The sequence below is a fragment of the Cervus canadensis genome, chromosome 28, assembly GCF_019320065.1.
Source record: "Cervus canadensis isolate Bull #8, Minnesota chromosome 28, ASM1932006v1, whole genome shotgun sequence".
NCBI classification, from domain to species: Eukaryota; Metazoa; Chordata; class Mammalia; order Artiodactyla; family Cervidae; genus Cervus; species Cervus canadensis.
In genome coordinates, this window is record NC_057413.1 from 12,461,096 (window position 1) to 12,488,549 (window position 27,454).

Below are 27,454 nucleotides of genomic sequence, written 5' to 3' on the forward strand. Positions count from 1 at the left end.
TAACAGGGAAAAAAGTTTTATCTATGAAGGAAAAATTCATTTCAGGAAATAAAAATAAGAAATATTAATGAAGTAATTTTCCATGAAAAAAAAATCTGCAAAAAAATGTCTATCTATATGCAATCCTCAACTTTTCCCATCAATCAGCAACTCTTCTGTATGGCCTCTTAGAAATAAGAGGTCTTTTCACAGTACTGAACAAAAATATCTCCATTTATGAAGTCCCTAATGAGGCTGCCACTTAACTGAGTCTTCAAAAAATAGAAGAAAAAGGGAAAACAAAGTTACTATAGAAATACTATCCCTCCTGCCAGCACTTACCTTTCAAAGTCAACTGGAGCCTTTCATAGTAACAGAATCAGCAATAAAGTTTGTGGGAATGGCCCTAAATTTTAAAGTCTTTGCAGAAAAATGAAAAATTACTGTTTGTGAGAGGGTGATTTTAACAGGAAAAACAAAGACTTCTCAGTCCAGATTTTACTAGTATATTTTATGAAGTCTATCATTACCAGCCCAAGCAGAAAAACCATACAGCATGATGATACAGCTTTTATGCTGTGGGACTGTATATTAGGTTGGTTGAAAAGTAACCGTGGTTTCAGACTATGAATTTTAAATCATTATAACTAGGCTCAAACACATATTTATTAATCAAAATACGAACCATTAAAATCAAAACATTTTTGCTAACAAGAAATAAGTTTCTTTATTCTTGCAGCGTAAAAAAATCCGTGCTGTGGGATTCGACGAGTTCCTGGAAAGCACTTTCTGTCTCCTGCTGGTTGTGGAAGCGTCTTCCCTGCAAAAAGTTGTCAAGATGCTTGAAGTAGTTGTAGTCAGTCGGCAAGAGGTCAGGTAAATATGGTGGATGCGGCAAAACTTTGTAGCCCAATACTTTCAACTTTTGAAGTGTTAGTTAAGTGTGACATGCAGTCGCGTGTTGTCATGGAAAAGAATTAGGCCCTTTCTGTTGACCACTGCTGGCTGCAGGCGTTGCAGTTTTTGGTGCATCTCACTGATTTGCTGAGCATACTTCTCAGATATGATTTCGCCAGGATTCAGAAAGCTGTAGTGGCTCAAATGGGACCACCCAACAGTGACCATGACCTTTTTCTGGTGCAAGTATGGCTCTGGGAAGTGCTTTGGAGCTTCTTTTCGGTCCAGCCACTGAGCTTGGTCATCACCAGTTGTGTAAAATCAACTGTTTGTTGCACATCACAATCCAATCGAGAAATGGCTCATTGTTGTTGTATAGAATAAGAAAGGACAACACTTCAAAAGAAAAACTTTATTTTTGGTCAGATCACAAGGCACCCACTTATCAACCTTTTCCACCTTTCCAATTTGCTTCAAATGCCTAATGACCACAGCATGGTCGACGAGTTCTGCAGCAACGTCTCGTGTAGTTTTAAGAGCATCAGTTTTGATGATGGCTCTCAACTGGTCATTGTCAACTTCTGAGGATTGGCCACTACGCTCCTCATCTTCAAGGCTCTGCTCTCCTTTGCAAAACTTCTTGAACCACCACTGCACTGTACTTTCATAGGCAGTTCATGGCCCAAACGTGTTGCTAATTTTGAGTTGTCTCTGCTGCTTTACAACCCATTTTGAACTTAAATAAAAAAATTGCTCAAATTTGCTTTATGTCTAAGAATCATTTCTAAAGTCTAAAATAAATATAAACAGCAAATAATAAGTCATTAGCAAAAAAAAAAAGGTGAGAAACGCATATTAAAATGAATAATAGAACCACATTTAAGAATGTATTCCAAAAAAAAAAAAGTACTCCAATATCAAATGGCAAAGTTCAACAACGTAAAACCGCAATTACTTTTGCACCAACCTAATTCTGAATGTCTGAAAAGCATTTTTTTTGTTTTTTTTCCTTCATGGATTTTCATCATTTGACCTGGATTTCTAACAAGACCCTCATTTAAGGCACTGTAGAAAGAAAAGCTGATTTGTAGTGGGACAGTTCCACGTGTGATCCTTATACAACAACCAACATAGTCATGAATCAGGAGTTATTTGCATTCACTGACAACAACTAACTCTACTCAGAACAAAGGGACAATAATCTGGAAAGCAATGAAAAAATGAGTGTAAAATATCCTCACTTTTAAACTTACACCTTAGTAATGACAGAAGATTGGATTTAGAAATCTTACATATGATAAAATGTCATCTTAATAGTAACAGTAATAGCAGCAGCTAATATTTACTTAATAGTGTGCTATACACTGCTCTAAGTGCTTAATACAACCTTTGGAAGACACTACTACTACTATTATCCCCATTATTCAGATGGGAATTGAAATACAGAGTTTGTAAGTAACTTGCCCAAAGCCAAACAGTGATGATCAGAACATAGCTGGGATCTGAACTCAGTTTCCAAACCGTAGGTACCATGCTCCTAACCATAGTACCTCTATGAAAAAATTAAATGTTTATATTCTAAGACAACTTTTCATGCTTTAAATCTGCCTTTGAAAAGGTTTTGCAAAGTTTAATGAATACACATAGTAGATAACCAAAAATGTGTTGAATGAGGAAATCTACTGCAGAATTATTACTATTACATATTCACATATAAACAAACATGTTTTCCTCCCACTTCCTTAAAATCTATTTCATAAAAACCTCGGTGCTCAGATTACTCATCTTCCTTCACACTAAAAATATATTAAGATACTATTTATGAAACACCTGCTGGATCTGTAGTATTCTTTTTAAAATTAGGAAGTGTTTCATACTTAGCTTTACGGATGTCTTTACAGAATCTGACATTAAAACACGCACGGATTTTTAAATACCTAAAGACAAATAAATAAACACAAAGCGCAAACCTTTAAAAACATAGTTTACCACATTTTTATTCTAATAGAGTAGCTGTCAACTGAAGGTGATTTTGTCCTCAGGGGACACTTGGCAATGTCTAAAGACACTTTTGGTTTCAACTAAAGGTTGGGGGCAGGGGTGTGCTTACTAGCCTCTAGTAGGCAAACTCTACAATGCACAAGACAGCCCTCCCTCCCTCCACACTGAAAAATCATCTCCACCCAGAAGGTCAAGCCATGTTAACCAAGTCCCTAAGTAAAACAAGGGAGATTACCCAAGCAAGTTCTGATCATGAAAGGGAGCACCAAAACATGAAAACAGAGTCAGCAAACCACTACTAACAACAGGAAATCACTCCTTGTACCCACTCATCTTCTTATCTACTTGCCCCGTGGACTGCTGCAGCCCACCAGGCTCCTCTGTCCGTGGGATTTCCCAGGCAAGAATACTGCAGTGGGTTGCTATATCCTTCTCCAAAGGATCTTCCTGATCCAGGGATTGAACCCATATCTCCTGCACTGGCAGGAGGATTCTTTACCACCGAGCCACCATGGACGTCCCAACATTTAAAAACTACTCCCAAGTAAAAGAAAATGGCAGGCATTCTCCTAAGTGATACAAAATTTGCCCATCAACAAAATAAACTTCAAATGCTGCCAGTCTCATTAAATAATCCCCAAATGAGATAAAATGGTGGTCCTTAAATCCCTTGCTTTTTTGCATAAAACAGTAAAAAAGCACAAGTGAATCAAAAAATACTGATATATACGAAAAAATTCTCGTAAGATCTCCTTTATGTTCCTGTCACACACACCCCCGCCCCGCCTTCATTTATGTACTCTAGTCTACAAGGTCCAGCGCAAATCAAGTCCACACCAACCTCACTCTTTTCCAACTCTTACACTCTGGCACAGTAATAAAACTAAAAGCTCCTTAAGAAAAAGAAAGGACTTACACTTCATCATTTCTCTGTCTTTGGAATTAAAAACCACCAACATGGTATATATGTGTTTCCTGACCAATCTATTATACAGACAAATATTTAACTCTCCCCATGAACAGAAATGAGGAAAAAGTGCCAACATTTTACCTCCTCTTCACTCTCTTTATCTTCATCCTCTGAGGACTCTTCTTTGTTTTTCTTTTCCTCTTCATCACTGCTAGATTCATCTGACAGGATTTCAGGACATTTGGTTCGCTTAGCTTTCCTGGCCATCCCAGAACTGTTCCGTTCCTTTTTGTTGCCTTTGCTAGAACTTTTCTTAGATTTTGGCAACGGCTGTGTAAAATAAAGAATACCAATGAGGTCTTATAAACAATATCAATTAGATATTACAGTTCCAAGTCAATCACCTGTTTCTGATAACTACTTCTCAACTCAATAGCTTCTTAAATCACGCTTCTTTCCTGACACAAGCTTAGCAGCTTTACAGAGAGTAATACACCTCTAACTCCACGTGTCATGTTAACCTTTTTGCCTGCATTACCAATAGCTATTCATTTTGTTTAGAACTCTAAACATCCAGGCAAGAGACTCTTCACATACTGATATAGGACTAGAAGTCTGAGGGCACACTGTGTGACGTTTAAGACATCTGTTTACACTTCATCAGGACAATACTTTCAGTTAGACTCATAATTTATTTCCTATCAACATTAAAACTGTCACTGTCTTCCTGCTTTAGGGGACCCTCCAATCAACAGACTGAGAGACATCATCCATAAAGGAAATAAAACCTCACTTTACAAGTCCTGAATTTATGAACCATGTAGTTTATATTCATATTACCTAGGGGTTCTACTTTCAGTAATGCCAGGATTACATTCTCACTTATGATTTTAAACACGCTGTAAGTGCTGAGTATGTTAATTATGAAACTAATTAGGAACTACGAAAGTAAGTGCCACTGCCATTACTTTGATATTCAATTAAACCTTGCATATTTAAAAAGCAGAGATCACATGAGGAAAATGATTTGATTATATTAACCAACAAATTTAATTTTTAAATGCTTTCTTAGGGGAGTATTTGGTAACTTCAGAAATTGAAAACCATAAAGTAACTTTGCATAAAGAGTCTGAAAAGATATACACTAAGGAATTAAAATTACGGGTATCTTTTGTCTTTGTTTTTGCCTGTGTTACCGTCTACAATAAGCAGAAACATTAAGGAAGATTCCATAACACAGCCTTAAGATACGCAATGGTGTACACACTCTCAGTAACTTTCAGTGTCTCACGAATACAGCGGAACCACAGCTCCCTCCCCTTTCGGGAATTCCCGGGCTTTGGAGTCGCTGTCACCCACACCAAAATTAAGAAGCGGCTGCTTTGTGTCATGTGGCACTTTGAGGCTATCTATAACCCACGGGACAGCCTCCAGCTTGCTCAACCTCCCCTTCTAAAGGCAGACTGGGAAAGAGTCAATCTAGGTGCGTCTAGAAACTAAGTTAGTGGACAAACATATTTCTCAAAGAGGTTCTCCATAAATCTCCTAGAATAAACATATACAGATAATCTTATTATGTGAACTACTGCCATTACCATCTATTACCAGGAATCAATCCATCTTGATGAATTCTTTGATGTTTGTTTGGAGAAAAGCTAACTCTCACTGTCTAAACTCACTACTCATTAAATGAAATCCAAGACATGAATATATTTGAAAAAAGTGATCTCCCTATGTCAGCTCAGGAACCAGATGCAGGTGTTGAGAAAATAATCTGTATGTGAAATCAGTTAAGATGAGGACTGGAATGGGGTGGGGATGCTGGATATATCTACACAAGAAAATGAAAGGATGTTTCATCATTCAAGAACCCAATCAAGAAAATGCAACTTCTAAAAATAAATGAAGAGATCTTCATTTTTAAAAAGTAATAATATAAAAGTGCCTTAGAACTTTCCTATATTGGTTCTAAAAATAGTTGAATATATTCATCAGAAACCAGTGTCAAGAGCATCATCCCCTTTGAGGAACAAAATCTGATTAACAAACAAGGTAGAAGTACAACAGGAGTAAAACAATGTTAAATCAACACTTTTAGGAACCTTTAGGACTATTCTAGAGCAGAAAAGATGAATACTAATGACTTTATAGGGTTTTCCTTAAATGACGGAAGCATATGGTAGCACAGAAAATAGCCTGAGATTGATACCATTAGATTAAGGAGTCATCATCACAAAATCAGATATGAAAAATGGATATAAGAGTAAGACGTTATTAAAAAAAGATAAAACAATGATTCTCAAAGTATGGTTCATGGACCCTGGAGTTTCCTGAGACCTTCCCAGAAACCCTAAAGGTCAGAACTATTTTCATAGTAATATCAAGAGAGTATTTATTTGCTCTTTTCACTGCCCTGACATTTGCAGTGATTGCTCAAGAAACGATGGCAGGCAAACCTACTGATACCTTATCGAGACTGAGGCAGAAACTTGTGTTTGTAGTCCTTTTGCTCCTCACAACCTCATACCAACCACACACTAGTCCCTGATGTTAACTCTCAACCTCTGAGTGCGTCTTGACAACACCTGCACAACAACACGGGAGGTACACACACAGTGCTCGGGCTGCGTGAGGAGCCCCCTGGTTTTCCTGACAAGAAGCATCTGTGCAGCTGAGCAGTGAGACTGGCTGGGAACCCCATGGACACAGGAGCCTGGGGGCTGCGCCAGTCCACGGGGTTGCCGAGTCAGCTACTTTTTTCTTTGGAACACCATTTTTAAAAGGATAAGTGAAAAATGATGCCTATTCAGCCTTAGTATTTGATAGACATATTCTCAAAAATGAATGTGAGTTTGTCACCAAAAAAAAAAAAAACACACACACAAAACACACCAAACTAACAGCACTTGTTTCCAATGATAAATTTCAAAGTTTCAAGTGAAAATTAAATTTTGGAAAGTTCACCTCCACTATCATGGGCCTGACAGCCTCCCAGTACCTAAAGATTTTTTTTGTCCCTGATAATAGTTATGTTAGTGAATCTGGCTTTTTGATTGTGGAAAGTACCAACATTTGGAAGATACGAGTAATTCAGGGAATTAGTATTTTCCAAATGGAGGGTATGTATTACAAAATCACACACAGGTAAAAGGCTCAAGTTTATTAACATGGTTTTAGACACCATATTACAACTAACCTTTAAGACTCTCCCACCCCTCCCCAAACTATGGCGGTTTAGTGCTGTATCAAAGGAGACTATCCAAAATTACCTGAACGGCTTTTTAAAATATCCCCCCTTTTTCTAACTACATAGCTGTGTGACGTTGGATTTTTTTTCTTATACTTTAAGCAAAACAATACATTATTGCAAGAGAAGGAAATGCAGAAGCAAATGAGAATAGACCTGCCTTAAATCAAGACACAAACGGATTTGCAAAAACAGAATGTCACTCTCATTAAAATTTTGGAAAGTATAGCTATTTTTCAGACAAAATATTACTTTTGTTAACATGCAGTGGGTCTGCTGCTATTTTAGAATTTTTCAGTTTTAATTTAGAATACAGTATATATCAAAATGGGCTTCCCTGGTGGTTCAGTCGGTAAGAATCTGTCTGCAATTCAGGAGACCTGAATTCGATCCCTGGGGTAGGAACATCTCCTGGAGAAGGAAATGGCAACCCATTCCAGTATTCTTGCCTGGGAAATCCCATGGACAGAGGAGCCTGGTGGGCTATCGTCCATGGGGTCACAAAGAGTGAGACATGATTTAGGGACTAAGTCACCACTACCAAATATCAAAGTAACTCACATAAACAAAACCTCTAGAGGTCCTCATTAACTTTAAGAGAGTGATAGGGTCTTGAAGCTAAACACATTTGAAAACCACTGAGGAAAAGTTGAATTAAACGCATCCTTCATAATTCAGGCAACTTAGTAACTGCTTCTGGGGAAATAGTGTTCAAACTCATCTTTTAGATAAACCAATGAGAATTCCCTCCCCATTACCATACCTCTTCAATTTGTAGCTACGTGACAAAAATATCCTTAGGGATCACTGTCTAGCTAATAGTCAACAGGACCAAGAGCAGGCAAAAATAAGTCCCAGAGCTATTTCCCAGTTTTCTAATCTTAATGCCCTTCTCTCCTCACTAATGGACTCTGAGCTCCTAGGCCCTCTAGATCTCTTCTCAATTCTTTCCGATTAAGATGAGAAAATAAAGAAAATAACTGATGAAAGACTTAAGCTGAAAAGGCAAATTCAGATAATTAACACTTCAATTCAGTGATGTCCTTTGCTACTGTTAAACAATTAGGGCAAATCTAATCCTGATTTGAAGCTGAAACTCCAATACTTTGGCCACCTAATGTGAAGAGCTGACTCATCTGAAAAGACCCTGATGCTGGGAAAGATTGAAGGCGGGAGGCGAAGGGGACAACAGAGGATGAGATGGTTGGGTGGCATCACCGACTCAGTGGACATGAGTTTGGGTAAACTCCGGGAGCTGGTGATAGACAGGGAGGCTTGGTGTGCTGAGGTTCATGGGGTTGCAAAGAGTCGGACACGACTGAGTGACTGAGTTGAACTGAATCCAGGTTTTAGAAGAATGACAAAAACCGTTAAGACCATTTCACTCCTCTGTCCTGGGCTCTCTTGATGTTTCCGGAAATCCAACCCAAGAAACTTCAAAAAGCCAGCTTTTTCCACCCCTTTTTCATAACCTTACTCCTGTATCTAGTAAATCTCCAGCTCTAACACACCACCTTGTCTTTCTGGATCTGATTACAAACTGTACACCCTCCCTCACCAGCCCAACACTTCCTCCTCAGCCCTATTTCTGTTCAAGTGTCTTCTAGATACAGAACTCTGGTTTCTTTGCATTTCTGTCCCATTTTACATTTACATAACAATTATCTATCTTTCTTAATCTTACATCCTTTATGCTTGATAAGGGAGAACACATCTGTATGCCTTCTGTTTTATCAAAATTGTTGTGGGTATGTCAACCAAAGGCAAATTCTTTGAATATAGAAGATATTACTGAATACTGATAGCAAAGCTATTAAAATGTTCATTAAAAAAAAAAAGAGAGAGAGAAAGGAGAGGCTAAATAGAATTGATTTGTTACTGAAATAGTAAAAATTGATCCTCACTTTGCCAGAAGGCTTTGGATGCATTAAAAAATTCAAGATCCTTTTCACCAGTTCACTATTTACACCCGATCTCTCCAAGTCAAGAACCTCGCAGATGCTCTTTAACATGGCATTTCTAAATCTGAAACAGAAAATGGAAAAAGCCAATGTGATTACGTAGGAAAATTTATAAACATTCTCCACAATATAAAGATAAGAGCTAACCCAACTGGCTCAGCCACAAACATTAAGAAAGCAGCCAGAGTTTCTCTGAATCTTAGAAATACTCCCAATACTCTTGACTGGTGCATGCACAAAATATAGCCAGGTACTATTAATAAACAGAAAACATAATTTACCATTTAAGTTTTAATGGTGGTATAAGAAAAAACTTTTCATTCACTAGAAAATAATGTAAAATTTTTCATTACTTAAAATTCACAAACTTATTAATTCTTCTGGCTGGTGATTAAATACTACATTTTCCCTTGAGTATTCCTACTGACAATGTCTCAAACAAGGTAATAGGTAATCATATTTAATACTCAAGAGTTTTAAACTACAGGGGACTTAATAAGAAACTTGTAAGAATGTATTATCTCATTAAAAAAATTGTTTAAAAAGAATATATCATCTTGTCTGCATTAGGATGGAAATTATTTCTATTAACTTGATTATCTTCAAAACAGTTTAAATGGCACTTACATGTGAGGGAATGGAGTGGCTGACACAGGAGTGGAAGAGTTTTTACTACATTTACATTCTCTTTGGACTTTCTGAATTTGGGGCTGTGTGAATAATTTACCTCCGTGTATCATTCTTCTAAGGAACAGAAATGTCTTTGAGCTTTCAATAATCTTTATAAGTCACTATTTTTCAGAAAGCAAGTTAATAGTTTATGATAAAAAAAAAGTTTATGATGACATGGTCTTGGAATTTAAAGCAAAGAATCAGCAGTCTACTGAAAATGTAAGGGCAGTTATACTTAAATGTTTAAAAAAAAAAAAGCTGAAGCACATTCTAAATGTGATTATTTATAAAGATAACTTACTTTTTCAACATTTCTTCCTTCTTTTTATATTGGATACTTCCTTTTTCAAATGGAAAGCCACTGAACTGACCCACATTCTTCTTTAATGAGGACACCTGAAAACGTTTCTCCTATTATTAATGCTACTTATTACCCAGTAATGTATACAAGAAAAATTTCAATGCCAACATTTTTCTTTTCACATCTGTCTCCATGTTACAATACTGGTTTAATCCACATTTTAAAATTCACAATGGAAAACTGCATTTGTTACTAAACTATTAACATTATAAAACGTTTACAAACTTAATTCTTTGAAAATAACAATTTGAATTTAAATGTATTTCATTTGGGAAATTTCCCGAGTAATTATAAAACCACAATTAAATGTTATCTGATAGCACCCAGGGAAGTGGAAAGTTACTACTTAAAAAACATTCTTATTCCCCGGCAGTTCAGTGGTTCCAGCTCTCAGCTCTCACTGTCAAAGCCCAGGTTCATTCTCTGGTTGGGGAATAAATATTCTACAAGCCAGGCAGTGCAGCCAAAATAAATAAATAGCTTAAAAAAAAAACTCCTTAAGTAATACAAGTTACCAGTAGTATTAATTTTTCAAACAAGAAAGTCAGGGATTTATTCTTTAAGAACAGAGTACCTCCAAAAGTCAGTATCATTTAGCAGTAATGGGACTTGTGTAGATCAGACTGTTGTCAGGGCTGAATGAGGTAACACACAGGAAAACAAAGCTTACCACGCTTCAGACAGTCTAACAATGTCAAGCTTTACTTTGCCCATGCATAGCCCAAAGCGAAGTGTCCTCAGTTGTATGCAATACTGAAGTTGTGTGACCAGTATTATGATCAGTAAATGAAACACTGATTTATTTTAACAAACTGTCAGCAAAAAATGACCCCCTGGTTTATCAGATATTTCCTCAAAATGAGAGGCAATATTCTGTATTGTTTATTCTGAATGGCTAGAAACATTCAAAAAATAAATTTCTAACATCACTAAATCAAAACTTTGATTTCACAATCTGAAATTTTAGTTTGGCTTAAAAACTATGGGCTTCCTGATAGCTCAGCTGGTAAAGAATCCGCCTGCAATGCAGGAGACCCCAGTTCGATTCCTGGGTTGGGAAGATCCGATGGAGAAGGGATAGGTTACCCACTCCAGTATTCCTGGGCTTCCCTTGTGGCTCAGCTGGTAAAGAATCTGCCCGCAATGCAGGAGACCTGGGTTTGATCCCTGGGCTGGGAAGATCCCCTGGAGAATACCCACTCCAGTATTCTGGCCTGGAGAATTCTGTGGACTGTATAGTGCATGGGGTTGAAAAGAGTCAGACATGACTGAGCGACTTTCACTTTCATTTAAAAACAACTACAGTATAAAGAGCTCTGGATGTTACAATACTAATGGCTATATCTAGCTACATGTCCTGGGATACGTCATTAAACTGTCTGTCAGTTGGCTCACTTGTACGGAATGGAGATTGATCTAGTTGATTTAGTTCTGGAACTAAAGTCCTTTCCAGAACTAAAATTATGTTCCTGTTGTAAAGTATTTTAACACATAAGTACATTACTAGGTAAAAAGTATAAAAAAGGTCTTACTGTTCCTGGTCTGTTGTAAAGCAGTTTATGGAGATTTCTAAGTTCATCTGTTTTCTTCTTACTCAAAAAGAAATGTATCCTTTCAATTTCACAAAGTTTCTGCCCTTTTCCTAGAATAAAAAAAATACCATGTTAAACACCCATTATGTGTTAGAACATATGAGAGTTATTTTTAGAGCTTAATTTACATATAACTTCTGCTCTCATAGGACAAATTAAATTACACCTGTAATATATTAGTACTGAGTAAACACTAAAAACTAAACACTGCTAAGCATCATTTTGTATACTGAGACATTTTCACTGCAGAATGAAAGGAATATAAACTTACCTTGTGCGATTGTAAACGGCTCTCTTTGTAAGGAAGAGACTTGCATCGTCAACCTCTCTACTTTCTTCTTCTCCCTCTTGCCTTCCACAATGAGGCTCTTTTCTAGAAGTTAATTTAACACTTCTTAAGTAAGGAAAAGTTTAAAGGATATATTATATCAACATGTAGGGGAAAAAAACTGTAGAAACCTAGTATCTTACTCTCCTAAGTATGATTTTGAGAAGCAAATGACACAACAGAGTTAGTGAAAATACTTGGTAAGTTAGTATCATCACTAAAATTTTTTTTTTGGTTCTACCACTTTATTGCCACCAACCCATCTCCCTCCACCCTCGTGCGCACATGCTCAGTCATGTAACCCCATGGACTGCAGCCCGCCAGGCTCCTCTGTCCATGGACTTCTCCAGGCAAGAATACTGGAGTGGGTTGCCATTTCCTTCTCTATCACCGAAAATTTTTAATTCGTAACATTTTATCTACCTGGCCAACCTCACAGAGGAACTGGTGCTTAAAAAAAAAAAAAAAAAAAATCAGAAAGCAAACTTTATCCAGCTACAATTATTGCTACAGAATTTGTGAAAAATCACCAAGATGTTCATTAACCTACAATTTGATTAAGACATATTCTATTTATCGGGATTCCGTTTACTGTACATCAAAAAACAGCAAGTTGAAACTGAAATATAAGAATTTCAAGAGATAACCAAGGAAAGCAGTAATTTAGTAAGCGGACAGAAGAAAGAAAAACAAGAACAATAAGGCAGAGCACCCAGGTTACTACAGCTAGGGTAAAATTCTCAAGTTAACATTTAAGGCAATCAGCTGGGATGCCATTACTTTGTAGTTTGATAGATGACGTTCACAAAAACGGTCATAAAACCTTGGGGGAAGAAAGTTTTGCAATGTTTAGGCTGGACTGCATTTTTTTAAGCTAGGTAGTATATACTTTAACACTTAAAACATTAAGCTCGATTTTCTAAAACCCATTTACTTTCTGAGATAGACTCAGACAAATAAGAGGACACTACATATTGCTGGAAGGCCTTCCATTCATTCACCTGAATGCCTGTTTTGTGCAAAGCTGCACCAGATACTAAGGGGGCATCAACAGATGATTAAGAAATTGACGGACTCCCCTGGTGGTCCACTGGCTAGGACTCTGAGCTCTCAATGCTGGGGCCCTGGGTTTGAGACCTGGTTGGGGAACCAGATCCCACATGTCACAACTAAGACCACGTGCAGCCAAATAAATAAATTAAAGAAAAAAAAGAAACTGAGTATTTCCTCAAAGAGACCATGTCTAGTAGAGTCTAGGAGACTCAAATATACTCCAAAGAAGATAATACAGTTCAAGAAAGATAAAATTGAAGTTCTGTGAGTTGATGAAAGAGTAATTCTTTTAGGATTATGGTAAAAGGATCAAAACATCAAAGCTGGCTTTGAAGGACAGGGAGGCTCTGCCCAGAAAGGATTAATAAAAAGAAAGGGCCTTCCGAAGGTGTGTCCTGGCCATGCTGAAGAAGGGACAGGCAGCACTCTAAAGCAACTCTGAAGATCGCCCGGTTTCCCTTCCCTGAAGGATGTGTGCCCTTCACTGGCCGTTGATTACCGTCTATAAGCTAATGACTTCCCTGGTCTACCTCCAGTCCAGAGCAGTCTCCTGTGCTTCACTGTCAACTGGACAGCTCCACTTCATGTCCTACCGGCGCCAAACTCAATGCACCCAAAACAGAAGTCATAATCATCTCCAAGCTCACTCACCTTCGTGAATTCTACGTTTCAGAAAATGGAAGTATAATCTACCCAGCTCCCAACGACAGAAACCTAGAAGTCATGTTTTATGAGGCATCTCCTGCCACCTTTCCCCTCACTCCCCAAACCGTTGCCAAGTCAAGTCAATTCCACCCCTTATTTGGCACAAATTTCAGTGCCGTGTTTCTATGATGCCTCACTAGTAGAGTTATATTTTCAGGGCTAAGTAGAATAAAAACATCCTCGATTTAAATTGTCACACAAACACCTCAGAGGAAAACAGAACAATAACAAATTTAAGAAAACTACAGAACTTCCTGGGCATTTTTTTTTAATTTTCACGTCTTTTTAAAAAAAAAAAAATCACAATTTGAACTATCAATCTCCCAAGCATTACTGTACTGGTCATTTATAGCGCCCTTATTTAACACATGACTTCTATAATTTTTTCCTGATGCGAAGAAATTCATCATCTCAGTGGTATCCAAAAGCAAAAACTGGAGGAAAAAGTGCTGAGAAAGTCTTGGACTGGCAGTGAAATACTGCAGCCAATTTTCAGTTATTACATTATGAATAATTTAAAATTAATCCGTATTTTTCTCCCAAGCGTTTCTGTACTTAAATGCGGGCATGCTTCCCCTCTTAGAGCACCTACCACTTTACACAAACAAAAGCACACCAAGTAATGTCAACCCAGATTGTATTCAATGGATTGGTTTAGGCTTGGGGGAAAAAAAAAACCACAAGCGTGAAACCTGAGTTTGGGACGAAAATCTCAAACCTCTTCCCAAGTTTGGCTGAGTCGTAATCAAGTATTAAATAAATCCAGATTGGGCTAATAACATCAGAGAATGCTAAGATCTCCAATACGGAGTTTTAAGTGGCTGGAAACATTTCATGAAGCTGGCATACCTCAAGACGCACTGCCCCGTGAATCCTGGATAAATTGACCGCAGGACCACTCCTCAATTCAGTAAGTTTCTCCCCGTTTCAAGCGTCCAGTCACATAGATCACTACTGTTCTCCCTCCACACCAAAACTGAGACAACTCTTGAGTTCTTTAACTTTCTTTTCACAGTTCACTGCTTTCGTACTCTACTTTAAGTAGCAACCGCTTTCACCGGTGTTTCCCCGTGAAAGTAACTCCCCAAAACCTCTGAAACGAACGTCTGCTGAAGTTCAGCACATATACTCGAACGATTAAAATATTTCCAGGTCTAGCATTAACAACTAATTCAATTCTTACTGTCAGAGCCTTACAATTTCGAAACGCAAAGGCTGTGTGCTGAAGAGCAAAAATAAAAGATTACCGTAGTACACCCCCAAGGCCAGCAATTAAAAAAACAAACAAAAAAAACAGATCTGAAACTTACAAACTTCCTGCCAAACGGTGAAATGTTATGAACGTCTGTTGCTGGTGAGAAGCAAACTGCACTCCGAAATAACAACGGAACGAGGATTTTGTTTTTGTTTTTCAAATTGGAATTCACAAAGTTATTTTCTCCGCTGCTGCTCGGAGCGCACACACACACACAAACCCCAGATAATTCCACATTCTTACTGAAAAAAAAAATCACTTCGACTGAGCGTCTCTAAGTGCACAAAGAGCCAGAAAAAGCGTTTTCGGTACAATCCATCACTAGGAAAGACGCCGTCCGCTCCCCACCTTTCTCTTCTTCCTCCTCCTCCTCCTCGTCGTCCTCGTCCTCCTCTTCACTTTCCTCTCTCGGGCCGGGCATGTCGGGCTCTTTTTCGGACGCGGGCTGGGCGGGGGCTGCCTCTCCCTCCGCAGCTGTGCCCGAGGAGGACATGCTGTGGACCTGCGGGCGCGGAGCACACCAAACCCCTCGGCTCGGTCTCCCCTCGCCCCCCGGCCGCCCCGAGCGGCTGGCCCACCCTGCGTCGCCCCAGGGAGCCGCGAGGAGCCCCAACCTCAAAGTTTGCCTCCCCGCGTAGCCGGGACGGCGGCGCTCACTCCCCCGGGGGGGCGGCTTTTCTCTCCGGCCCCGCGGGCCGTCGCGCGTCCCGAGGCGGGAAAGCGCGGCCGCCGCGCCGCCCCTCCCACCGCCCGGCCCCGCGCCGCCGGCCGCCCCGCATCCCCTCCCCTCCCCCCGCGCCCCAGGCCGCCGTCCAAATGGCCGCGGAGGTGCGGGCGGGGCCCCGCGCGCCCTCTCGGCCTCCCCTCGGCCGACTCGGCCCTCACCGTGGGTCCCGGCGGCCGCGGGCCTGGCGCGCGAGGGCACGAAGAGGCTCCCGGAGGCGGTGACGGGCGCCGAGGAGGACGCGCACGGGCCGCTCGCTGGCGTGACGCTCGCGCCGCGCTCTCAGCTGCCCAGAATCAACAAGATTTTCAAAATGGCGGTTAGGGAAGGAAAGCGGGAATGCGGCGGCCAATCAGGGCCGCGAGCTGGGAGTTGGCGCGCGCGGGGCTGGGGGGGGCGGGGCGGGCGGTCGCCTCTGAGGAAAGCCCGCCGGGCTGGGGTGGAGCCTCGAGAGGTCGCCCCGGCCGCGGGCGCAGGGACCTCGCGCCCTCCCGGGCCGCCTCGGTGACGTCCCGCCGCCGATCCGGCGCTCCGCCGGGAAAGCCGACAGGCCGCGTCGCGGGCGGCGGGCGGGAGCGGGCGCGGGGCCGGCGTGGCGGCGCTGAGCGGAAGAACGCTAGGGGGCCTGCCTGTGTATTGTCTCCGCGGCTCGTTCCCGGAAAGGAGGAGGAGCGGCCGTGGGTCCGGGAGGCGGCGGGAGGGAGGGAGGGTGAAGAAGTTTACAACCAGTTAAGTCCCTGCTACAGTTATTTCCCAGAGGTTGAGGGGAATTACTAAGTGAGTGATCTCCTTTGGGTCTCAGAGATCACGCTGCTGCTGAGGACTCCTGAATCTGCTGTTAGGAGGACCCCATCGTTTGCAAAGTGCATCGCGAGGAAAAAGATCCTACTGCATAGAAAGTTCGCGTCACCGGAGACAAAAAGATTTCCAGACCCGTAAATGTTAGGGGGAAGTCGTGTGTGTTCGTTACAATAGAAGAAAAAACGGTATCGCCCAGTCCAGACTCTTCTCCTGGAGACGTGTGCCATCTCAGAATCCTTTAAAACTTAAAAAAAAAAAAAAAAAAAAACAACACATTGCTCCCATAGAGCTCCCATAGAGTTTCCTGGCCTGTAGGTCGAAACCCTCGCAATAAACTCACATTTGGCTTTGTTAAAACGGAACACTGCTCCTCCCCTACACCCCGCTCAAATGCTCCACCTTTGTGTCTGTGATCTCCGTGGTTTCACGCCCCACGCCGAAAACCACTGTCTGCCCAAAGGATCCTTTTATTGGACGCACTTATATTAGAAACAGGGTCGGTTAAATTTGCCCCAATGGATTCCACTTTGTATGGCAAATATTAGACATAGTCTTTGAATCTTCTCTTTTCCTTTTGTGCCCCTACGGAAAACATAAGCGAGTTCTGTCTGAAAACATAAGCAAATTCTGTCATTTCTTCCCTCAAATTGTAAACCATCTCCCACTCTTCTGGGGCCACTCAATCCTGTCCACTCTCTTGTTTTGCTTGGATTTTGACATAGTTCCTCACTGATCAGGTGGCTTCCACGTTGCTGCCTCCACCTCCTACTAGTCACATGGCAGCCAAGGTAATCTGTGGGAGTTTTTTGTTTTCATTTACTCTTGCTTAAAACTCCAATAGCTCTACGCTGAAGTGCTTCTCCTACTCCAATACCATCACTATTCTCTTTCCATTCTTTTTCAGTAATTCACTTATTCATTCAAAAATATTTGTTGCAAACCTCCTCTCTGCCAGTCACTAAGACCTGCCATCTTCAAGCTTACATTCTAGTTGAGACAGTGAACAAGTGAATACACTATACTGTGAATAGCTATAAAAGTAAAGTAGATTAAAAGAGATGTGAAGTACCAGTAGGATGGATGGGGTTTTATTTTACGTATTTGATACTTAAGGAAGATCTTGTTAATAAGATGGCATTTGAAAAGAGATCCTAACTACTAATAAATGAGAGCAGTGGAGATAGTGGATATATTCTAAGAATCCTCTGGAGTTTTGAATGTGATTTATGGATGATTTGGGGGTTTTCAGTCAATGTAAGTGTTAGTCACTCAGTCGTGTCCAACTTCTTGCAACCCCATGGGCTGGAGCCCCCCAGGCTCTTCTGTCCATGGAATTCTCCCGGCAAGAATACTGGAGTGGGTTGACATTCCCTTCTCCAGGGGCTCTTCCTGACCCAGGGATTGAACCTGGGTCTCCTGCACTGGGGGCAGATTCGTTAGATCTGAGCCACCAGGGAGGCCCCAATAAACAGCCATTTACTGAGATGAGGAAGACCTCAGGGATTGGGGAGGAGGGGTATTTGTTGTGGGGAGGGACAAGGAGTGGTGGGGAAGGAAATCAGTTATTTCGTTTAGGCCTGTTAGGTTTGTGTGTGTATGCTCAGCCACTCTGTCGTGTCCAACCTGCAATCCGCATCACAGGTAGATTCTCTACCACTTGCGCCATCAGGGAAGCCCAGTGAGATTCCTGTTAACTCCAAATGGAGATTCAGACTAGGCAGTTGGATGTGAGAGTTGCATGCAGGAGAAGCTCTAGTTCACAATATAGATGTGGGAATTGTCACTATATAAGAGGGCTTCTCTGGTGGCTAAGATGGTAAAGAATCTGCCTGCAAAAAAAAAAAAAAAAAAGAATCTGCCTGCAATGCAGGAGATCCAGGTTCAATCCCTGGGTCGGGAAGACCCCCTGGAGAAGGGAATGGCAATCCAGTAGATGGTATTTAAAGCCCTGAGCCTGAAAGACCTCATTCAGTTTAGTTCAATTGTTCAGTCATGTCCCACTCTTTGTGACCCCATGGACTGCAGCATGCCAGGCCTCCCTGTCCATTGCCAGCTCCCGGAGTTTACTCAAACTCTTGTCCATGGAGTTGGTGATGCCATCCAACCGTCTCATCCTCTGTCGTCCCCTTCTCCTCCTGCCTTCAATCTTTCCCAGCATCAGGGTCTTTTTGAATGAGTCAGTTCTTCACATCAGGTGGCCAAAGTATTGGAGTTTCAGCTTCAACATCAGTCCTTCCAATGAATATTCAGGAATGATTTCGTTTAGGATGGACTGGTTGGATCTTCTTGCAGTCCAGGGGACTCTCAAGAGTCTTCTCCAACACCACAGTTCAAAAACATTAATTCTTCAGCGCTCAGCTTTCTTTACAATCCAACTCTCACATCCATACATGACTACTGGAAAAACCATAGCTTTGGCTAGACGGACCTTTGTAGGCAAAGTAATGTCTCTGCTTTTTAATATGCTGTCTAGGTTGAAGGGCCTCACTAGCAGAGTGAATATCAACAGAGGTGAGGAGAGGGTCAAGACTGTACACTGGAGCTCACCAGCTCCAGGTTCAGGAGAGGAAGCTGAAGCAGCAAAGGAGAGGAGCTGGTGGGTTTGGCAAATATGTGGGAGCTTTAGAAGTTCTTACTCCTTTGAATTTCTCAGTGAAATCAGAAGTAGAATCCTTGGCAGTGAGTGTGGAAGAGGACAGTTGGTGGTTTCAGAGAGAGGAATGGGAGCTATTCATATGGGAGAAGGGGGGATGAATGTGGTAGGGTTGCCAGGCAGTGGCGAGGAGGAGCCATTGACATTAGTGGCCAAGAAGTCAGAGTGAGACCAGCCAGGATTATATTTTTTCTGCATCCATATTCAGCTACTAGGAGTAGGTGTAGAAGTAGTGAAGATTTGGATTTAACCAGGTTTGCCTTTTGTCAGACAAGTATAAAGACAGGAGAGAAAGGTGAGTTGAAGATGTGGGTGGGACAATGAACATAATGATGGAGCGGAGAATCAGAGCTGAGTAGGGAGGGAAGGAACATGAGAGGGGTGAGACATACTGAAAATGGGCAGGATGAAGAAGGAAGGTCTTTCTTTCCATTGTTGCATTTATCACTGCCTGAAAATTTTAGTTGCTTACTGTCTGTCTTCCTCACTAAAATGTAAGCTCCTTGTGGCTGCAGGGACTTTGTCTTGTTCATCACAGTATTCTTGACACCTGAAGTAGGCCCTGACACCTAGTAAGTGATCAATAGGGATTTGCCAAAAAAAAAAAAGAAAAGAAATAGGGATTTGCCAAATGCAGGGACACGAAAACAACCTTTTATTGTGAAGATTCAGAGCATTTTTTTGTTTATTGTGATGAGATGATATATCAGAATAAGACAGGTTCTTTTGGTAAAAGTTTACTTAACAGCAGTTAAACAATTTACAGGTTAACAATGGAAAGTTTGGTTTCTCGCTCTGTAAAGCTCTTGGTCAGGTCAGACAGTTCCCTGGGGCTTTCTTTCCTGTGGTTTAATGATTGCTCTAAGCTCCTTTAGGTCTTGAGGTCTCATCATCTCAATAGGAGTCCTTAGTGTTCACTATGTTAGGGGAACAGAATAGGACAAGAACTTGTCCTTTGGCTAGTGGCCAGATGGGTCATACCACCCCACCTAACTACAAAGAATCTAGGCAACCTGGGGGCACATACGAAGTAACTGGTGACATGGCTGTATCATAATTACCACCAAATAAGGTACCACTGAGATCAATGGGGGAATGTGCTTGAAGATATTTGTCAGTTTTATTTTAGAAACATTAAAAATCCTGATTCTTAAGTTTTTTGTTTCATTTGTGCCTTGAGGACTTTTTACATCTACTGCACACAGATATCTTATCTTTCTTCTGCACACATCTAGCTCTTACACACACATATCTCTCTTTCTCAGACTACAGGTTTCATGGGCAGAGCCCACGTCCATGCTACTTATTATTCTCTTCCAGTATTTGGCACAATGCCTGACACAAATAATTTTAAAATATGTGTTTAATTGAAATGCATCCCCTTTGGGTTCTAAGACAGTGGCATAAGGCTGTTGTCTGGATGCTATTTAAAGACCTTCCAGCAATATCAGCTCTGTAAATGATTGTGGCTTATTCATGACCGATGACCAGATTCTCATTTTAACCCAGTCATAAACATAAATATAGTGACACATTTGACTCTTCTAAAAACAAGATATCATACTCTATCTTGGTAGAGTTAGCCAAAGTCCACAGGTTAGTAATTTGAGATTAGGTTTGAAAATATGTGAATGCAATGATATCCAGTTGGTTGATAGACTGGATATTCTAGCTTTGACAATAGCCAGAGAAGACTATTCATAGTAAACGGTAGGAAATGGTGAGAGAAATGGTGAGACAAGATAAGTTAGAGAACAAAGAATAAGTGGTTACCAAGTTTTGGCTCTAGAATCTAATTTTGCTCTAAATCTAGCAAATAACATTTGTAACACATTTATTAATATATCCTTATCAATTGTTTCATGGTATGAGACCAAAGAAATAGTGATGATAGAGCTTTGATATTACTTCTTTTGTTTGCTGTAAAATAAAGAGATCATCTCTGTTGAGAGGGGTTTTTCTGCTTATGGACTAATATTCAATGTTTAGATTATATTTAATGACATTGCTGTTGGCAGAATCATAATATCAGAAGCAGAAAAATGTTTTCCACTACAAGTTGGCTAGAAATCCTCAGCATTGTCACAAGATTGTCAAAATGGAGTGTTCTCTTAGAAAATGAATGTGTAACTCTAAAATATTTCTGTCCAATACTCCCTGGCGGTCCAGTGGTCAGGCTCCATGCTCTCAGTGCTGAGGGCCTAGGTTCAATCCCTGTTCAGGGAACTAAAATACTGCAAGCTGCAGGCCCTTCCTTCCCCCCTCCCCTCCCTGCAAATTCTATTTTGAATCTATAGACTTTTATAAATAAAACATTTCCTTTTTCAAATGACTCATTTAAAGGAATTAGAGAAGGTTGGAGTGGGTATCTTCCCCACTCAAACCCAAGGCAGCTTAGGTTTAAAAAATGAAACTTAGAATAAACAGATGTTTGCATATTAGGAAGAGAAAAAGTTGTTTTTTTTTTTAAAGAAGATGTTACCTCCTAATAATAGTTTTTTGGAAAAAATAAACTGGTTTTTGTCTCTTTCCCCTTCCCATCTCAATCTAATCCAGTGAGTCTTAAGTGGGGACAGGGTATTATACCCTGAGGGGACACTTGGCAATATGGAGACATCTGTTGGTCCACGTAGAGGGGGGATGCTACTGGCATCTACTGGGTAAAGGCTTCGATGCTGTTTAGACATCCTTTAATGCACAAGGCAGGTCACACAACAAAGAATTATTTGGTTCAAAACATCAGTGGTGCTGAGAGGACTTCCCTGGTGGTCCAGTGGCTAACATTCTGCGGCTTCCAGTGCAGGGGGGTCCAGGTTCAATCCCTGGTCAGGGAAGTAGATCCTACATGCCGTAACTAAAAGAGAAAAAAAAAAATCCCACATTCTGCAACTAAGACCTGGTGCAGTCAAAAAACACTGATGGTGCTGAGATTAAGAAATCCTAATCTAATGCGACGTACAGTATTTTGTTATCCTGGCACTCCAGTTAAACTGCTCTCATAAAGACCAATAATGATCTCGGAATAGACAACTGAAAGACTTCTTTAGAAACTCCTATACTTTTTATTGGAGAAGGAAATGGCAACCCACTCCAGTATTCTTGGCCTGGAGAATCCCATGGACAGAGGAGCCTGGTGGGCTACAGTCCATGGGGTTGCAAAGAGTCAGAAACGACTGAGTGACTAACACACATGTACTTTTTATTGTTGTTTAGTCACTAAGTTGTGTCTGACTCTTTTATGACCCCGGGGACTAAAGCCTACCAGGCTCCTCTGTCTACGGGATTTCCCAGTCGAGAATAATGGAGTGGGTTGCCATTTCCTTCTCCAGGGGTGTTTCCTGACCCAGGAATCAAAGCCATGTCTCCTGCATTGGCAGGAGGTTGTTTTTTTTTTAACCAATGAGTCACCAGGGAAGCCCTACTGCTATATTTTTACTTTGTTTATGCAGCATTTGGTACTGTTTAAGCACCCCTTCTTTCAAAAGTTTTTTCTCTTGAATTGCATGAACTTGCTTTCTCTTGGGTCTCCTCCTTTGCTGGCTATCTTGCATCTGTTATCCTCTTAAAAGTTGGTGTTCTTCAGGGATCCCCATAGGCCCTTGGTTGGCTCCTTACACGTGAGTTTCCTGGGTGATCTCATCCACACCCATGGTATCAATGATGTCTAGATTAATAAAGTCCAAATCAACATATTTGACAACTTACTTGCTCTTTGAGCATCATACTGTTATAATCACCTATTATATTTCTTCACCTAATATCCCATTTTTGTCTGAAATTCAACATAGTAAAGCTAAACCCATTCTCTAGCATACCTCTCCTCTTTTTATTTTTATTTATTTATTTTTGGCCATGCTGTGAGGCTTGTGGGATCATAGTTCCTGACCAGGGACTGAACGTGGGCCACGGCAGTGAAGGCACTGATTCCTAATCACTGGACCATCAGGGAATTTCGTCTCCTCTTCTTATTAGATTTATTTCCTTACTTATTTATGAAGTAGAAAAGAACAGCTTTATTACTTTGCCAGGCAAAGAGGACCACAGCAGACTAACGCCCTCAAAACTGTGTCCTGACCTGCAAGAGGCAGAGAGGAGTTTTATCGTCATGGGGTCAAAGGGGAAGATGTGATCAGTTCGTGGGCATTCTTCTGATTGCTTGGTGATGAGGCAGTTGTGAGTCAGCATCATCAGGCTGGTTCCAGCCAGTCTGGGGTCTGTCTCCCTGCTTGTGGGCAGCAGACAGTTTACTTCTCCCACCTGGGGGAGTTTCAGCATCTGCCAAAGTTCAGGTGGGAGACAGGAAGACCTTGCAGAAGGGTTACAGGCCCAGCGCCGCAGAGCCTTCCTGTGACATGGTCACATGGGATTTTAGAAATTGCCCCTTTGGGAGATACAAGGTGTGTGCAGGCAGTCAAGGTCAGCTCTCAGACTTGAGGAGGAAGAAAAGAAGGGAAGGAAAGAGATTCCTGATTGTATTCAATTCCCATTTCAGATGGTTGAGGAAGCCTGTCTGTGTCTATATGTTTGGCTTCCAGGTGATAGACCGGTTACCTCTTAAACAATCCCCTCCCCTCCCCCCTCCTGAAGTTATGTTGACTGCATTTCTATTACTTGCAACCATATACTCCTGAGTCATACAATCCACTATGAATTCAAGGATAATGCTTTTGCTTTGGACTTATTTGTAGATTCAGCTCTTACCCCAGTATCAAAGTAGATTGCACCATATAAATACAAAATAGATACTGGATACAAAAATATCTGTGAGTCAATTAATGAAGCAAAAAGGAAAGGGAGAAAGGAAACAAGGGAAAAGAGCAGTAAAGAGGTAGTTAAAATTAAGAGGAGAGGAGAAATAGAAAAGAAAAAATATGAAGGAAAATTGAGGATGTGCTCAGTCATGTCTGACTCTCTACGGGCCAGGTTTCTCTGTCCATGGAATTTTCCAGGCAAGAATACTAGAGTGGGTTGCCATTTCCTCCTTCAGGGGATCTTCCTGACCCTAACCCAGGGATCAAACCCACATCTCTTGCGTCTCCTGCATTGGAGGCAGATTCTTTACCATCTGAGCCACCAAGGAAGCCTATATGAAATAGAGTTATGTATAAATAAAGTGCTTTGTAAAAAAAAAAAGAAAACCAGAAAACCCAAACAGACCATTTTCTCTCTTATTTCTATTTACCTCTATTATTTCTCAATTGTTGACAATCACTGACTCCCCTCCCTCCACCCCCTATGAACTTCTTGTGGGGTGGATTACCAAAAGGCATGAGGATCCACAAGCTGCTATTTGCCTGGATAATCCTATGGACAGAGGAGCCTGGCAGGCTGCAGACCACGGGGTCACAGTCCGACAGGACTGGGTGACTAACGCCAACAATACATTCATTGACCAGGTGCCCTTTCTAAAGCTCTTCTCCCTGTTTTCTCTCATTCCTATCTCCTGTCCTCATTTTTTTTCCTGCCTGCAGCAAGTAGTCTTTCTTAAGCAAAAATCTGATCTTGTCATTGTCTTTCCAATGCCTCGCTATTGTTTGTGGAATATAGTGCAATTTTCAAGCATGGCCTAGAAGATTCTGCACGATCTGCTTACCTCTTTAGCTGTCTCTCCATTCTTCCTCCTAAACACTCCCACTCCTGCCCCTAGGAAACAATCTTCCAGCCAAAAATCAATGAGCTTCTTTAAATTCTCTGAATTACTAAGTTTTTCTTATTTTGGTTTTCTCTATGCTTACCACCATCCCCCTTGCCCCCACAAACTCTTTCTCCTCTGCCTCCCTGGGCTTCACGTCTACCTACCACTCTCTCGGAGTGCCATCCTCCATGAGAGGATGGTCTATTTATTTATTTCTTTATTTGACTGCACCGGATCTTAGTTGCGGCAAGCAAACTCTTTGTTGGCATGTGGGAATCTAGTTCCTGGACCTAAGATAGAACTCCGCACCCCTCCCTCCCCCCACCCCCCACATTGGGAGCAGGGAAGTCTTAGCCCCTGGGACACCAGGGAAGTCCCAGAGCATCTACTTTCAAAAGCCTGTCTGCTTGGCTATCCCTCTATGCAGCTTGCTGAGATAAAGGATGTTACCTTATTTGTTACCTCTTCTATAACCTCCTCTCCCCCTCTTCCTCTGTTACCTGAGGGGGTCCTTTCATTTGCAACAAGCTGTTTAAAGAGTTTATTTTCTGACACTGGCCTCCTGCACAACAGAAAGCTCTGACAATGCTAGTGAGTATCCTTTTTTTTTCTTCAGTCCTTAGATTAAAAAGTCATCTGATAAATTTAGGAAAGACAGGATTCACTTAGAGTCTATTTAGTAGGCATCTGCATTTTCCAGAGCTCTGTTATGAACTGGTTGCTTCTCAAGTTATTTGGTTGGCCCAAAAGTTCATTTGGTTTTTTCTGCAACATCTTATGGGAAAACCCAAATGATCTTCCTCACCTAGGGATCTGACCAGGGTCTCCTGCACTGCAGGCAGATTCTTTACCATCTGAGCCACCAGGGTCCCTAGAAAAAAATCCTCAGTTCAGTCACTCAGTCATGTCCGACTCTTTGCAACTCCATGGACTGCAGCAGGCCAGGCTTCCCTGTCCATCACCAACTCCCAGAGTTTACTCAAACTCATGTCCATCGAGTCAGTGATGCCATCCAACCATCTCATCCTCTGTCGTCCCCTTATCCTCTTGCCCCCAATCCCTCCCAGCATCAGGGTCTTTTCCAATGAGTCAACTCTTCCCATGAGGTTTCAGCTTCAGCATCAGTCCTTCTAATGAACACCCAGGACTGATCTCCTTTAGGATGGACTGGTTGGATCTCCTTGCAGTCCAAGGGACTCCCAAGAGTCTTCTCCAACACCACAGTTCAAAAGCACCAATTTTTTGGCGCTCAGCTTTCTTCACAGTCCATCTCTCACATCCATACATGACCACTGGAAAAACCATAGCCTTGACTAGACGGAACTTTGTTGGCAAAGTAATGTCTCTGCTTTTTAATATGCTATCTAGGTTGGTCATAACTTTCCTCCCAAGGAGTGAGCGTCTTTTAATTTCATGGCTGCAGTCACCATCTGCAGTGATTTTGGAGCCCAAAAAATAGAGTCTGACACTGTTTCCACTGTTTCTCCAGCTATTTCCCATGAAGTGATGGGACCAGATGCCATGATCTTAGTTTTCTGAATGTTGAGCTTTAAGCCAACTTTTTCACTCTCCTCTTTCACTTTCATCAAGAAGCTTTTTAGTTCCTCTTCACTTTCTGCCACAAGGGTGGTGTCATCTGCATATCTGAGGTTATTGATATTTCTCCCAGCAATCTTGATTCCAGCCTGTGCTTCTTCCACCCCAGCACTTCTCATGATGTACTCTGCATCTAAGTTAAATAAGCAGTGTGACAATATACAGCCTTGACGTACTCCTTTTCCTATTTGGAACCAGTCTGTAGTTCTATGCCCAGTTAACTGTTGCTTCCTGACCTGCATATAAGTTTCTCAAGAGGAAGGTCAGATGGTCTGGTATTCCCATCTCTTTCAGAATTTTCCACAGTTTATTGTGAGCCACACAGTCAAAGGCTTTATCATAGTTAATAAAGCAGAAATAGATGTTTTTCTGGTGTTGTAGCCATGTGTTCCGGGAAACAAACTCACTCAGAAGGACAATACAGATAGTGGAATGCCATTTATTACACTGGCGGACCCAAAGCAGAGTATCCTCTTAGCCAAGGACCCCAACCAGTTTTTGTGAAAACCTTATATACCCTAAGTGTACTTTCTCAAGCCCACCTCCCAAAATTCCTTGAAACTAGTCTGGACAAGGGAAAAGAGAGATACGATCAAAGGTAACCCATGATTCATGTGTCACAAGACTAGATAAACAGTGGATATTTATCAATAGGCTGGTGGTCATATCCCGATAAACATAATGGAATTTACCACTTTGTTCTGTTACAGAGATAATTAGCATATTCTTTTAGGTAACAGAGAGTCCAAGTACAAGTCCTGAGGCTCTTTTATCAGGGGTCTGGTTTTCCATTGGTGTGCCATTTCTATAGACACCAGGCACAAAGTTTAGAGTCCACTGGGAGGGTGACCATGCGTGTAGCCTAATGTTTGCAGCCTGGCCTAAGATGGAGTCCAGCTCTGTCTGTTTCCTCCTTCACTGGAACTCTCATGCTTTTTCGATGATCCAGCGGATGTTGGCAATTTGATTTCTGGTTCCTCTGCCTTTTCTAAAACCAGCTTGAACATCTGGAAGTTCACGGTTCACGTATTGCTGAAGCCTGGCTTGCAGAATTTTGAGCATTACTTTACTAGTGTGTGAGAAG

The 27,454-nt window shown here is 41.4% G+C and overlaps 1 protein-coding gene across 4 annotated transcripts in view; it reads right to left on the reverse strand.

Moving 5' to 3' along the window:
* The window catches only part of DEK (DEK proto-oncogene), a 29,452-nt gene extending 13,237 nt beyond the window's left edge, over nucleotides 1–16,215 (reverse strand). For 2 of the 4 annotated variants that reach the window (XM_043449649.1, XM_043449652.1), the window contains exons 1-8: nucleotides 15,847–16,215; nucleotides 15,310–15,463; nucleotides 11,892–11,993; nucleotides 11,561–11,670; nucleotides 9,969–10,063; nucleotides 9,623–9,739; nucleotides 8,939–9,059; nucleotides 3,929–4,117 (exon numbers count right to left, since the gene is read on the reverse strand). In XM_043449649.1, coding sequence (XP_043305584.1) covers nucleotides 3,929–4,117; nucleotides 8,939–9,059; nucleotides 9,623–9,739; nucleotides 9,969–10,063; nucleotides 11,561–11,670; nucleotides 11,892–11,993; nucleotides 15,310–15,454 — 879 coding nt within the window. In that variant the 5' untranslated portion in view covers nucleotides 15,455–15,463; nucleotides 15,847–16,215. Of the gene's footprint in view, nucleotides 1–3,928; nucleotides 4,118–8,938; nucleotides 9,060–9,622; nucleotides 9,740–9,968; nucleotides 10,064–11,560; nucleotides 11,671–11,891; nucleotides 11,994–15,016; nucleotides 15,248–15,309; nucleotides 15,464–15,846 lie in introns of those variants that run through there. The other 2 variants (XM_043449650.1, XM_043449651.1) reach the window with 2 other exon arrangements.
* Between the last annotated feature and the right edge of the window lie 11,239 nt (nucleotides 16,216–27,454).